General features: G+C 36.8%; 2 protein-coding genes across 2 annotated transcripts; one reads left to right on the top strand and one right to left on the bottom strand.

The window, feature by feature from the left end:
* Window positions 1–636: 636 nt before the first annotated feature.
* Window positions 637–4494, bottom strand: LOC131020950 (serine/arginine-rich SC35-like splicing factor SCL28). The gene is made up of 7 exons (XM_057950001.1): window positions 4122–4494; window positions 3597–3674; window positions 3350–3514; window positions 3164–3222; window positions 2936–2978; window positions 1117–1377; window positions 637–904 (listed from the first exon to the last, which is right to left on the bottom strand). The coding sequence occupies exons 1-7, from the start codon at window positions 4271–4273 to the stop codon at window positions 895–897; spliced, it is 768 nt and encodes a 255-aa protein (XP_057805984.1). The 5' UTR covers window positions 4274–4494; the 3' UTR covers window positions 637–894.
* A 3155-nt stretch (window positions 4495–7649) lies between these two features.
* LOC131020947 (squamosa promoter-binding-like protein 7) lies at window positions 7650–12389 on the top strand. Its single transcript, XM_057949996.1, is given in 11 exon segments — window positions 7650–8375; window positions 9016–9188; window positions 9376–9587; window positions 9664–9738; window positions 9834–9941; window positions 10076–10193; window positions 10294–10429; window positions 10610–10763; window positions 11112–11342; window positions 11344–11648; window positions 11736–12389. Coding segments are annotated over 11 exon segments (2337 nt in total). The 5' UTR covers window positions 7650–7860; the 3' UTR covers window positions 12046–12389.
* The last annotated feature ends 98 nt before the right edge of the window (window positions 12390–12487 follow it).

The following is a 12487-nucleotide window of genomic DNA, read 5'->3' as shown; positions in this document are numbered from 1 at the left end:
GTGTGAATAACGAATCTATATACTCCAAAAATATAGAAGCTAAATTAATTGTCCAAAAATTTAATAACGAATATATATAATTTTAATAATAATTTGTGTAACTCTAAATTCTATACTTATTTATTTATTTTGACAAAATCACTTATTATTTTGGTTGGAAAATTTATTTATTTGATGCCCGAATTTGATCGAAATTAATTTATGCATTTAATACATAAAAATATTTTAAATGACATGATTCTTGATCTTCTATTTTAGGATAGTTGTTGTTAGGCTGTACTTGTTACTTATTTTATCAAAATATAAATTTTAAAATTGCACTATATATTCATTAAATAATATATATATATAATATTATATATATATATTAACACCCACAAACACACACATACATATATTTTAATAGAAATTTTGTATAAGTTTTTTTATTTAAATGAGGTAAATATAATATTACACTGCACTCGGCAATTGATTTATCAGTTGTTCAAGATTACATCACATTCTTATAGTATATATGCATTGGCTTTCCTATGTTTTGCATAGTGTTTCGATTTGATTTTCAACCGAATCTGAGTGAATATACCATACATTTTTTTTAATGCATTTTACCAAAACGTGCATAGAATGCAAGCAGGATGAAGAAAAAAGCATCTGATATTATGACAAAATGAAAATCCAAAAACCACAGAGACTCCATATATTATAAGGTCTAGCAAAACATAGTCAATGTTAAAAACATACAAACTAGCAAACTAGTGAACTCAGATCTCGTCCCTGCAGAGGCTTTCATTTCATGCTCACTGTCAGACAGCCTACGCGACGACGCCATGCTCGAAACCTCCCCAAGACGGTACAGAAACCACACTCGTGACAGCAGAAAAACTGAAGGGGCCTTCAGCGACGGCTGCACAGGAAAGACTCATAGTAAGTCAATCAATTGAACTGCAGCAAGTGTTTGGTTTGAGCATAGAAATTTGAGAAATTGCAGCAACATAATAGCAAAGGCAAAGGGTAGTATGTTATCTTCAATTTAACAGGAAAAATCGGCACTCTCACGTTAAGTTTAAGACTTCAAAATCAAAAACCAAGCAAAGTAGTAAAGAAAATAAAACACACCTGATCGGACTCAAAGAGTTTCTTCTTGGAGTCGGGGATCTGCTCCCTGCATAGCCAGGATGTCCATTTTCTCGAGGACTTGGGGAATGAAGGCTCGGCAAATGATTTTTCTCATCGAGTGGGGAAACAGATCTCAGGAGTGGTCCGGAACGCCTCTCACGGGACCTGTAACTTCTGTCATCCTTAGGAGAAACTGATCTAGAAATAGATCTCGATCTGTGTCCAGAGTAGCGACCATCACTGGTTCCGTAGCCCCTATCTCTATTAAACACAAAAGGGTAATAAGCAAAAAGTTGGAGAATATTTAAACATTTATCCCCAGCATTTCAAGTATATATAACAACACAAGATAGTAAACATAACATGAATCACTTGGCACACACTCTGATTCTCGTACAACATATACCTGTGCAATCATTTTATTTGACAGACTCCACAATTAATTTCAACTAAACCAGTAGTGACAAATTTAAGAACGACCCTTACAGTAATGATGAAACAAGAGAACCTCCCTCGGAATATCTAATGATGGAAGACATGACCTTTACCTGCATCTTTTCCCGAATTTCTGAAAAACTATAAACTTTGATCCACTCATTGTTTAAGGCTTTATAGCAGTGGTTCATCAGCAGCTCAAAACTTCCAAGCTGTCCTTGTCTCGACATTTAGAAACCTCATCTTATCTTTTTCATGGGCAATTTCACCACACTTCATTCATAATAACTTTGAAAGGCTTTGCTTCTTTGCAGATGAGTTCTTTCTTGGCCAACTATTTATGCAACATTAGGAAATCAATCTTAAAAGCTAAAACAAAAAATAAAAGAGGATCTCTAGTCCTGGAATCATTTCACACATTGATATTTGATCATACCAAAGTCAGCTCGCTATCCGACGCAAGGCAAAGCCTTACAAGCCCAAAGGCATAAACAAACATAATTCCGTGGATTTTGAAGATTATCCATGATGAATTTGCAATTAGAAACTTCTGGAGACGCATGGACAATAATGTAAGCTTTGACTTTAACATATTAGTCTCGAGTTCTTTATACCGCTCTTTGTCAATTAAGATCTGCATAGATAAGGCCATCAGCAGATTTTGTCATTCATATCCACTGAAAGACATTCAACTTAAGAGAGATTCAGATACAGCTCCAAGAAAGTATAGTGACAAAATATCAGACTTAAGTCCCTGGAAGTGGAAGAACTAAGAATGATTCTACACAAACCCATCATAAATTTTTTAAATTGTGAAGAGAAATTCCTAAAAAAGAAAACGTTTTGGATTTAGCTATAAGCAAACATATTTGCTGATGTGGTATATCCTAATTGATCAATGAATCCCCATGATTGCTTCGAAAAACAAAATTATAACGCAAAACAAAACAAAACAAACCTATCTTTCAGATCTACGGATGACTAGGATTTAAACAAACTTAGGCTTACAAGAAATATGAAGAAGCTGGTAAATGTAAAACTTAAAAAGCAAACTACGTCCAACCTTTTTGCATCCTCTTAAGCCTAAAAGGCAAAAGGCAAGAGAATCAACTCAAACACTATAACAAAGCATTCTTCAAAATAACTAACTACTATGTCTAGATCGCCAGGGTATTTGACTGACATTGTACATTCACATGGATTCTCAGAAACATACAGCCAACCAGCTAATAGATATTCCCATCAGATGGTATGAATGGCTTTGTAACATTATCCAAAACTAATGTGGTAATCACATAAGACTACTACAGACAATCAACGTTCAAGTCGGAGTTTCTGTATTCATTCAAAATGAAAAATTAAAGGCAAGACTTAAAAAACAGACCTTGAATCGTGGTGCCTTGCTGGAGAAGGGGAGTGTGATCGAGCTGCCATTTATGAAACAGCAATCACTCAGAAAGGCAAGCAAAACATCAAAGTTCATGCATAACAGTGTTCTAATATGCTAACAGAACAGTTATTTACATGTAAATTATGTAAATACTGAGAGTATAAGATGCATGCCATGTTTCAACATGTACAAGATTAGATGCCCAGTGAGAGTTATACTAACAGTGATATCGCCTTCTAGGGGAATATGATGGACTTCGTCTCCTATGGCTTCCTCGAGAGCTTCAAATTCAGAACAAAGTGAAAAAGATCAGTTAAACTTACAATATGTATCAGGAATTCCCTGAAAAGAACATTTGATCGGAATTAGTGGAACCACTAAGGGAGCATGCTGCAACACAATCACAACCTTGTGCGCGTGACTCTACGCATCTCTTGAGGAGTTTTCCTATTTTCTTCAGCAAACACAATTCTTATTTCACGTCCACCAATAACAGTGCGATCCATGTGGCTTTTTGCTTCAGCTGCATCTTCAGGATAACGGAACTTGACGAATCCAAAGCCACGAGGTTCCCTAAGTTTTTGTCACCAGAAAATAAACTTCAATGGCAACAATATAACCACTAAAATGTCCTTGAAAAAATAATGAAGCCTACCCTGTATAGTAATTTTTCGGCAAATAAACATCCTTTACCGGACCAAATCTTTCAAAGGGAACCCTCAGGTCTTCAGGCCTTCAAGAAAAGTAAATTATGAAAATATGATCATCATTCAACTATGAAGCCGGGATGGAATTAAGAAATATTAAAAATTTGAAACTCAACAATTTGCTAAATTATGGCAATCTAACTAATCCTAGATTAACTTTAATGGAACAATCAGGACTCCAAATATAAATATATAGAATTATTCATCATAATTTAGTTCCGAATGAAATCATTTACAAAAATAAATTAGCCTATTATCCTTTAGCTACATTAATAACACAACGCACTCCTTATAATTCCAAAATTTCAACAACATTTATCATCGGCCACTTTCTCCCTTTCTCCCACCCTTACATCACATATCCGTAAATCATCTGTCATTCCCGCATAAATTTAAAATCAAAACACAAACACATTCCACAACATTACAAACGTGAAAAACTCTACACTAGTAAACGCCTCAAGGAATAAAACCTGGAGCTGAGAGCAATGTTTCGAACGAGGAGACCGGAAGGAGCTGGCGAGCGACGATCACGGCGGCGGTCGCGCGGCTCGTCGTACAACTTTCTTCTGGCCGGACTACGGCTGCGGCCGCGGCTCCCGCTTCTGCTACGATGCCTCGCCATAAATTCAGCTCCCGATCACCTAACTAAGCCGCAATTTCTTGTTTCAAAACCCTAATTCGATTCAGAATGCGAAAATCAGAAACCCTAAATGAGAAATCGAGTGGCGTCGGTTTCGTTAGTGTTTTATTTCTTCGCCTTTATCTATTGTGTGAGATAAGTTTTGGAGGGAGAGGAGAAAATTGCATATTTCCCCTTTCATATTTCGCTATTTACAGATTTTCCCCTCAAGTTTTCTGTATTGCAATAAGCCCTGTATAACTAGTTAGGTGGGCCTGCTTAATGGGCTGAAAGTTTGGGCTTTAGTTCCACTAGAATCTATTTACATTTATATATTGCATTTAAATTTAATTAACAAAAAGCATCATAGAATTATATAAGATTAGCATTCAACCAAATTTTGAAAATATAAGAGTTTCATTTTTCAATTTGAGAGCCTAATGTTAAAGACGATTATGATGATTACAAGTTGAACTTTATTTAAAAAGTAGTATCTGAAAAAAGGGAGAAATCATTTGAGATATTAAGATAGTGGATATCATAATCATAATATAATAATATATAGTTTACAAAATTCAGATACGTACTTGAGAAAACTATTGACAAACAAATGTTGGGCCCACCATCATTGACTTGTAAAATTGTAATTAATATATACGAATTTTTTATTTTAAATATGTACAAATTTTTATTTTTATTTATAATTATGTCGTCGTGGCATCAATGTTCCTCTTAGTTGCAATTATATTATTCTATCGGGACAAACATATGATAAACCCATTTAATTTGTGCTTTTATATTCGTTTTTTATGTTTATAATTCAATTATAGTTGCAATTAGATGCTTTTTCTTTCTATAAAATGATAAAACAAATAAAAATCCACTAACCTATGTATGTGGATTTATGTACATCTACTTCCTATGTTTCTATATATTTTAATTGCTATAATTATCGCATGTGATAAAATGATTTGATATTGATTGATTTTGTTAATTGTCGTTAAGTCATACTCCCTCCGTCCCACAAATCTTGACGTGTTTTCCTTTTTAGGCCTTCTCTTTCCTACTTTATCACTTTTATACTTTATTAACTACACACTTAAAACACTAATCTACAACTCCTTAATTCCAATGCCGAAACCAAACATATCAAGATTCGTGGGACGGGGAGAGTATTAATTATCCCGAAACAAAAGATCTTATGGGAAAATAAAATTGAAAATAGACAACATAAATATATGAGAACAATAATGTTTGATTCCTAATGTACGATTGAGATTTGGCTTCATTTTGTCATATGTTCCTTTCGCTATAAAGAATTTTGGTGTCGCCATTTTTACTCTCTCTCTCTCTCACACACACACATTTGACCCATTGTAATACATTTTTTTTTTTTTTTTAGAATTGTGACGTGTTTGATATTGGCTAATACATTGTATTAACTAATTTAGTACAGATCAGTCTAGTGTTTGGTATTATTTAGTAATAATGCGGATGACCCGATTTAATCCTACTATCCAGTATTATTAATCCAAATTTCTTATGATTAATAATATCACCTCTCCCTTAGGATTAACTTAAATCAGGATATTCTGTATTTAGCCATGATAACAAACATCAATTCAGTATTAATAATATGTCATTATCCACGCTAAATATCCTAATTATAAATTATACTACATAATCCTTTACTAAAAATCAAACGAGCCCGTAGTTAATATATTTATATTTGATGAAATTTGCTTATAATGAAACCTCTCTCTCTCTCACACACACAACTCTCTCTCATATAAGAATTTTTTGCGTTCAATTTCATCCGTTCCTTTCACTTCGCTATAGAGAATTTAGGTGTCGCCATTTTTACTTCATCTCTCTCTCTCACACACACACACATCTCCTGCGATATTATATTCTTTATAATATAAAACAATTTGCTTGTAATTAATTTTCAGTGTTCGATTACAAAGAGTGAGTAGTGTATTTAATATTTCAATTTAATTTTAGCTAAAAAAAGACTTCATTTATCAATTATAAAGTCATTAATGCAAGTCAGACCAACTAATTCAGTTGAACACAGCTTCACATTTTATTTTATTACAGCCGCAAATTTGACTTTGGAATTTTCCCTTATTGATAATATACTTAATTTCCAGTTTCATTTTTATTCTAACTATTGATGGATTCCATTGCCTCATTGATAATCTTAGTCTTTTTCTTGCACCTTATTTTATGTGCATGATGAAAACTACTTTAAAAAATTGTATAGATTATAGATTGCCCAAGAAACCATTTGTCAATTTATTGAAATTTTTCAATTATTATTTATTTTTCATGCAAAAAAAGAGAGGTAATTTTAGGCATGTAAACACGCATTCACACATCGGATTCTGATATGAAATTTTATATAAGTAGAAGCTGAAAATTTAGACAAAGGCACAATTATATAAAAATATTAAAGCACATATAATAAATCACAAAAAAGTCAAAAAATGTAAATAAGTGAATCCAAAATATTTTATTGTATGCATCATATAATATACAAAAAGATAAAACAATATGCACTAAAAATCCATTTCGTGATTTACTTCATCCACAAAAAAATCTGAAATCAAAACGCGACTTGTCCTTAAAATTAAGCGAAGAGCCGTTTTAATAAGAAATATTCCCAAATAAGCACGTTTTCTGCCTCCCAAAAAGGAATAATTGACAACATGGGCCCAAAAAATACAAAACAACACAAGGGCAAAAAAGAGACAACAACAAGATGAAGTAAAATAAAAAATAGAATGAATTATTTTTACGTAAATACACAAAATATACCTATTTTTTGTTTTATCAATTAATATATGAACTTTCATCGTTTTAAAATTTAGTCCAAATCAAAATTTCGACCATAATTAATCATAAGATGTCAAAATTATCTTATGTGACATTTCAGCTGATAATTAAAACGTTACGTTTCATTATTTCATAATATAAAATGATGCATTTTTTTTTTCTCCTAAAATCACGCTTTTTAAATTATTACTCGTAACATAACACGAAATATGAAAGAGAACGACATCGTTTTCATACTATAGGAAAAATATAGTAATGCTTTTATTATGAATTGAAATGTCGAGTAATTGCATTTTTTTAAGAGAAAAAAAAATTTCTACACCCAAAGAAAGAAAAAACATACTCATACTTTAGCCTTCTAAGAGTAATAACATTTTGATAAGTAGAATTAATTTATATTGAAATATATTAATTTGAACCAAATTACAAAATATTGAAAGTTGATATACTAAAATATTGAAAATTGACCAAAATAGAATTTGATTCTTCTCCACAATACAAAAATACATCAATCAAAGTTGTTTACAAGCAGACGCAGAGAGCTTCCTCTTCGTGTCGCCACCTAACGACACCCATTTTCTCAAGAGTCAAGAGAGAGAGAGGGAGAGAGAGAGAGAGTGGAGAGAGAGAAAGAGAGAGAGAGAGTGGAAAGAGGGAGACTTTTCTAACTCCTAATCGGTAAAATCCTCTGTCCCCTTCTCCCAATTCTCCCATTTTCTCGGCAACCTCAAAAATCCCAAATCCCTCCAATAATGCAGCAAAATCCATCATCGCACCCAACCCCAATTCCACCAACCGAAGCCCTAATTCCGGCCGACGACCCCGCCGCGTCGTCCCTCTTCGACTGGTCGGATTTCCTCGACTTCAACCTCGATGAGGGCGGCCTCCACGCCGCGCCGTCGCTTCCCCAATCCGAGCAGGAGCAGGAGCAGCCCGGGGGGTTTGACCCGGGCCAGGAGAAGCCCGGCGCGGTGAGGAAGAGGGACCCGAGATTGCTGTGCTCCAATTTCCTGGCACGGGTCCCCTGCGCCTGCCCCGAATTGGATCAGAAGCTGGCTGAGGAGGAGCGCGAGCTCCCCGGCAAGAAGCGGACCCGGATAGCCAGAGGGCCCGGCGGCCCGGCCCGGTGCCAGGTGCCCGGCTGCGAGGCTGATATCAGTGAGCTTAAAGGGTACCACAGGCGGCACCGTGTTTGCTTGCGGTGCGCCAATGCGGGCTCTGTGCTTCTTGATGGCGATAGCAAGAGATATTGCCAGCAGTGTGGAAAGTATGTTGTTCTTCTTCTTATTATTATTTTTATGCATTTGAGTTTGATGATGGATTGATGACGATGTGGAAAGTTGGGTTCTTTTTTCTTTTTAGATTAGTGGGATGATGCATATTGTGTTTGATATTCGGATAATCTTGTAAGGGGCGTTACTTTTTATGGCTTGATAAAATGCGTGATTGAGTATTATCATGATTTCTCCAATCCTACCTTCAATGGGATATGAATCAAGCAAAATTAGCTCAAATGATATGAATTATGAAGGGCCTTGGTATATCCCAAAGTTCCAATATATCTTAGTAAACAATGGATTAGCCTATGCTATGTTTATCTCAAAACTAAATGCCCCTTAAAATGAAATGGATTTGGCGTTGGTCAATTCATATGTAATGCTCTTGTATAGGTGACTTCTTGATAGCGTTGATGATGAGTTATGCAGATTGGTTGTCGAGGTGATACTTTTTCTTGTGTGGTGTTTTTCTTGATTTGTGCTGGGAAGACATTGAGGTAGCCGCAGAGTCCTTTTTCGTGCTTAGTCGTTGGCCCTTTGAAAAGAAAACCATGCTGTTAATGCATTAAATTTTGCAGATGGAAGTTGTTTTGAGGAACTAATTGCTGTTGGAAAGCTGCTCTTTTGCAGGTTCCATATCTTGTCAGATTTTGATGAGGGGAAACGTAGTTGTAGGAGGAAACTAGAACGTCACAATAACAGACGTAGAAGAAAACCGAATGATTCCAAAGAAGGTGCGGAAAAGGAATCTCAATTGATAGTCTTGGCTGATGATCTCAGCGGCGATGATGATGCTGGAAAAGGTATGCCGCAATTAAACATTCCAACATACTACCATTTTTGTTTCATTCGCTTATATAAGTGATATTGTTCTCGATATTTACTTAATGCTCGGCAGGTAAAGTTTGCTAGATTCTGAAACAAAATCTTTCTCAAATCCAACTTTTTAGGGTGATTGGGTATACTAACTAATCAGTTTTTCGTGTCCAGATGGAATAAGTGTGAATGGTCAGATTGAAGATAAGGAGCTTTTGCTGGAGTCGGATGGGCAGGTCTCTGCTCTAGGCTCGCAGACTCTCCAAAGTGATAGTGTTGTATCATTATCCACCTCTGGCGAACCTCACGTCGAAGCTGATACACAGAATCCGAAAATCAAGCAGTCTCCACCCTACTGTGACAACAAGAGCAGTTTTTCCTCCGCGGTATGGCCATGTCTTTATTTATTCTTCCGGTGAATCTTGGTTTGGTTAAGCTGCAGTTGTTTGATATTTCTTGCAGTGCCCTGCAGGTAGGGTCTCTTTCAAGCTCTACGATTGGAATCCAGCTGAATTTCCTCGACGACTCCGACTTCAAGTATTCTAATTGTTACAGTTCAGTTTACTTAAACTGCTTCTCTGTGTTAAATACGCGTGGAGTTGTTATTGATATGTTGGTGCCTGTGTTCGTAGATATTCCAATGGTTGGCTAGCATGCCTGTCGAGTTGGAGGGGTATATCCGTCCGGGTTGTACAATCTTGACTGCTTTTATTGCAATGCCAAAGCCAGTGTGGCATGAGGTACTATGGATACCATTCTCGTATTTATGCGTACCAATCAAATATTGCATCACTATCTACTTCGTAGGGTTTCTAAATATATTGATTTGATAGTCATAAATACTTGTCGTCTTTTCTTTTTTTGCATTGATCAGTTATTGGAGGAACCGTCTTTATGCATAAAAGATCTTGTCTTGTCACCTGGGAGCCTTTTGTCGGGAAGAGGCCCAATGCATGTTTATCTAAATGACATGATTTTTCGAATCACAAAAGGTCCGTTGGCAGAATAGTCGTTATTTCAACGAGAAATACTAAATAGCCTCTCGTTATGGTCATAGTCCTCTTTTAATTTTTGGGACTCTTGTTAAAACAGATGCATCTTTGGTACACGAGGTTAAAGTAAAGGATCGAGCTCCAAAGCTTCATTACATTCATCCAAATTGCTTTGAGGCTGGCAGGCCAATGGAATTCGTGGCCTGTGGAAGCCATCTACTTCAACCGAACTTCCGGTAAGATTTTATGCAATGCAATACTTCGGAAAAAATATATATATATATATATATATATATATATATATATATATGTTGGCCAAATTATCATTTTCAGCTTTCAAGTTTGGCTCGACATTAGATTACTCTTTTTTCTACTTGATAATGAATATCTCTGTTATCATGCATGATTCCTTGTAGGTTTCTAATTTCATTTGCTGGACAGTACCTAGCATATAAAATCCGTGTTTCGTCTCCGTGTGAGAAAGGGGACGCCGAAAGTGCTGACCATCAGTTGTTGAAGATATATGTCCCTCAAATTGATATTGCTCTTTCTGGCCCCGCTTTTGTCGAGGTGAGTATATTTGCTATCTTCTACCTTATCCCTTTCGATCCAAGCTGTTATCTAATTGTTCTACCATTCTGTACAATGCTTCCGACCTTATTTGAGGCTTGTTTGTAAATTAACTTTCTCGCCTTGAAAACTTGCTTTTCTTGGCAGTTAGCTCGTGCTGAAACGTCTGAAGTATATCGTCTGTCAACTACTAAAAAACGTATGCTCGACCGACATGCTTTGGTGTGTGAAACCAAAAGAATCCTTGACTTGAGAAGTGATGTAGAACCGATTGATACTTGAGTCGAGACCTAACTACTGTGGTTGCTGTTGAGCCTCTTTCTTACATAGATGGCCCCGTCTCTGCAGGTTGAAAACCAGTCTGGCTTGTCCAACTTCATCCCGGTCCTCGTTGGTGACAAAGAAACGTGTGCAGAGATGGAGATCCTGCAACAGAAGTCCGGCACGCCTTCCTCCTCCCACGAACGAGAACATTTGTCTCCACAGCCTGCATGCAGTGTTCTTGCTTCTCGACAAGTGGAGTTCAACGAGCTCGTCTTAGATGTGGCGTGGTTGCTAAAGAAACCAGCATCAGATGCAAAAGCTGACATCGTCCCACATTCTAAGATCTAACTGTTTATTGGAGTACTTGATGGAAAAGGAGTCTACCGTCGTTCTGGAGGGACTGTGTCGCTCGTTGAGATCCGCGATAGACAACAACTTGGTTGACGGCGATTCTAATTCCAACATGAGGTTACTACAGAAAAATATCGACGCTGCACAAAGGAGGCTCGCTCCGAGATCACATGAAAAAGTGGTTGCGGATACGCCTGCACCGAGTGGAGATCGTTGCAGCCACATTCCGGAAAACGATACCTCGCCTTTCGTCCCAGTCATGCTAATCAGGTATGCATCAAGTGTCTCGATACCTCTCAACGAGCAACACGTGTTGGTTATGTTAATGATTATAATGTGCGGAAGTTAATCTCTCAGGGTCTCCGTAGGCACGGTGAGGAGTCTGCTGGGGCTCGTCGCGAGGCCCCCGTCCTCTCTAGACGAAGAAGATGCGACGGTTCCTCTCTTGAAAGACAAAGTGATCATGAACGTCGATCTTCAGGAGAGGCCGAGAGGGTCTTGCAGTCGCTCGTTGTCAACAACACTTTCTACTTCGCGGCTCCTCATAGTGGCGGTTATGGCCGTCGGTGTCTGTTTCGGAGTGTGTGCGGCCGTCCTCCACCCTCAACGGGTCGGCCAGATCACGTTGACCATACACAGCTGCCTATTTGACATCTCCCAACGCTAACTCGTCACTCGGGGCGTTTTCCATCTGTAAATTTTCTCGCTCGCGTCGCTATGACCGTTGGTTCGACCTAGAAACCGTTGGTCGTTTCGCACGACCTAGTGTATAAGCGTTTTGTTTTGTTCTTGTACAATTTTGTATTTTTGGGGAAAGAAAGAAGAGCAACTCTTAACTAGGAATCATAAAATTGTTTGTACTAGGATGTTGTTCTGCCTTTTCCTTCTGGTTCGAGAAATGTTATCCTACATACCTAGTATCGGTTTCTTTGTAACTTTTGAGTAAAAAATGTCCATGTTTGTATTTTTTTTAATTAATAAATAATTTTAAAGATCGCATGATGGCAAAAATATGTATTTGTTGATTAAGAGCATAATCAGATATAGGATGCAATTTGATTTTTTTTTTTTTTCCTTTTTAAGATTTAAGAGCATTTATGTTGAAACTC

The sequence above is a fragment of the Salvia miltiorrhiza genome, chromosome 4 (genome assembly GCF_028751815.1).
Source record: "Salvia miltiorrhiza cultivar Shanhuang (shh) chromosome 4, IMPLAD_Smil_shh, whole genome shotgun sequence".
Classification (NCBI taxonomy): Eukaryota; Viridiplantae; Streptophyta; class Magnoliopsida; order Lamiales; family Lamiaceae; genus Salvia; species Salvia miltiorrhiza.
Note: the sequence above shows the minus strand (reverse complement) of the source record. Positions and strands in the feature narration are given on the sequence as shown.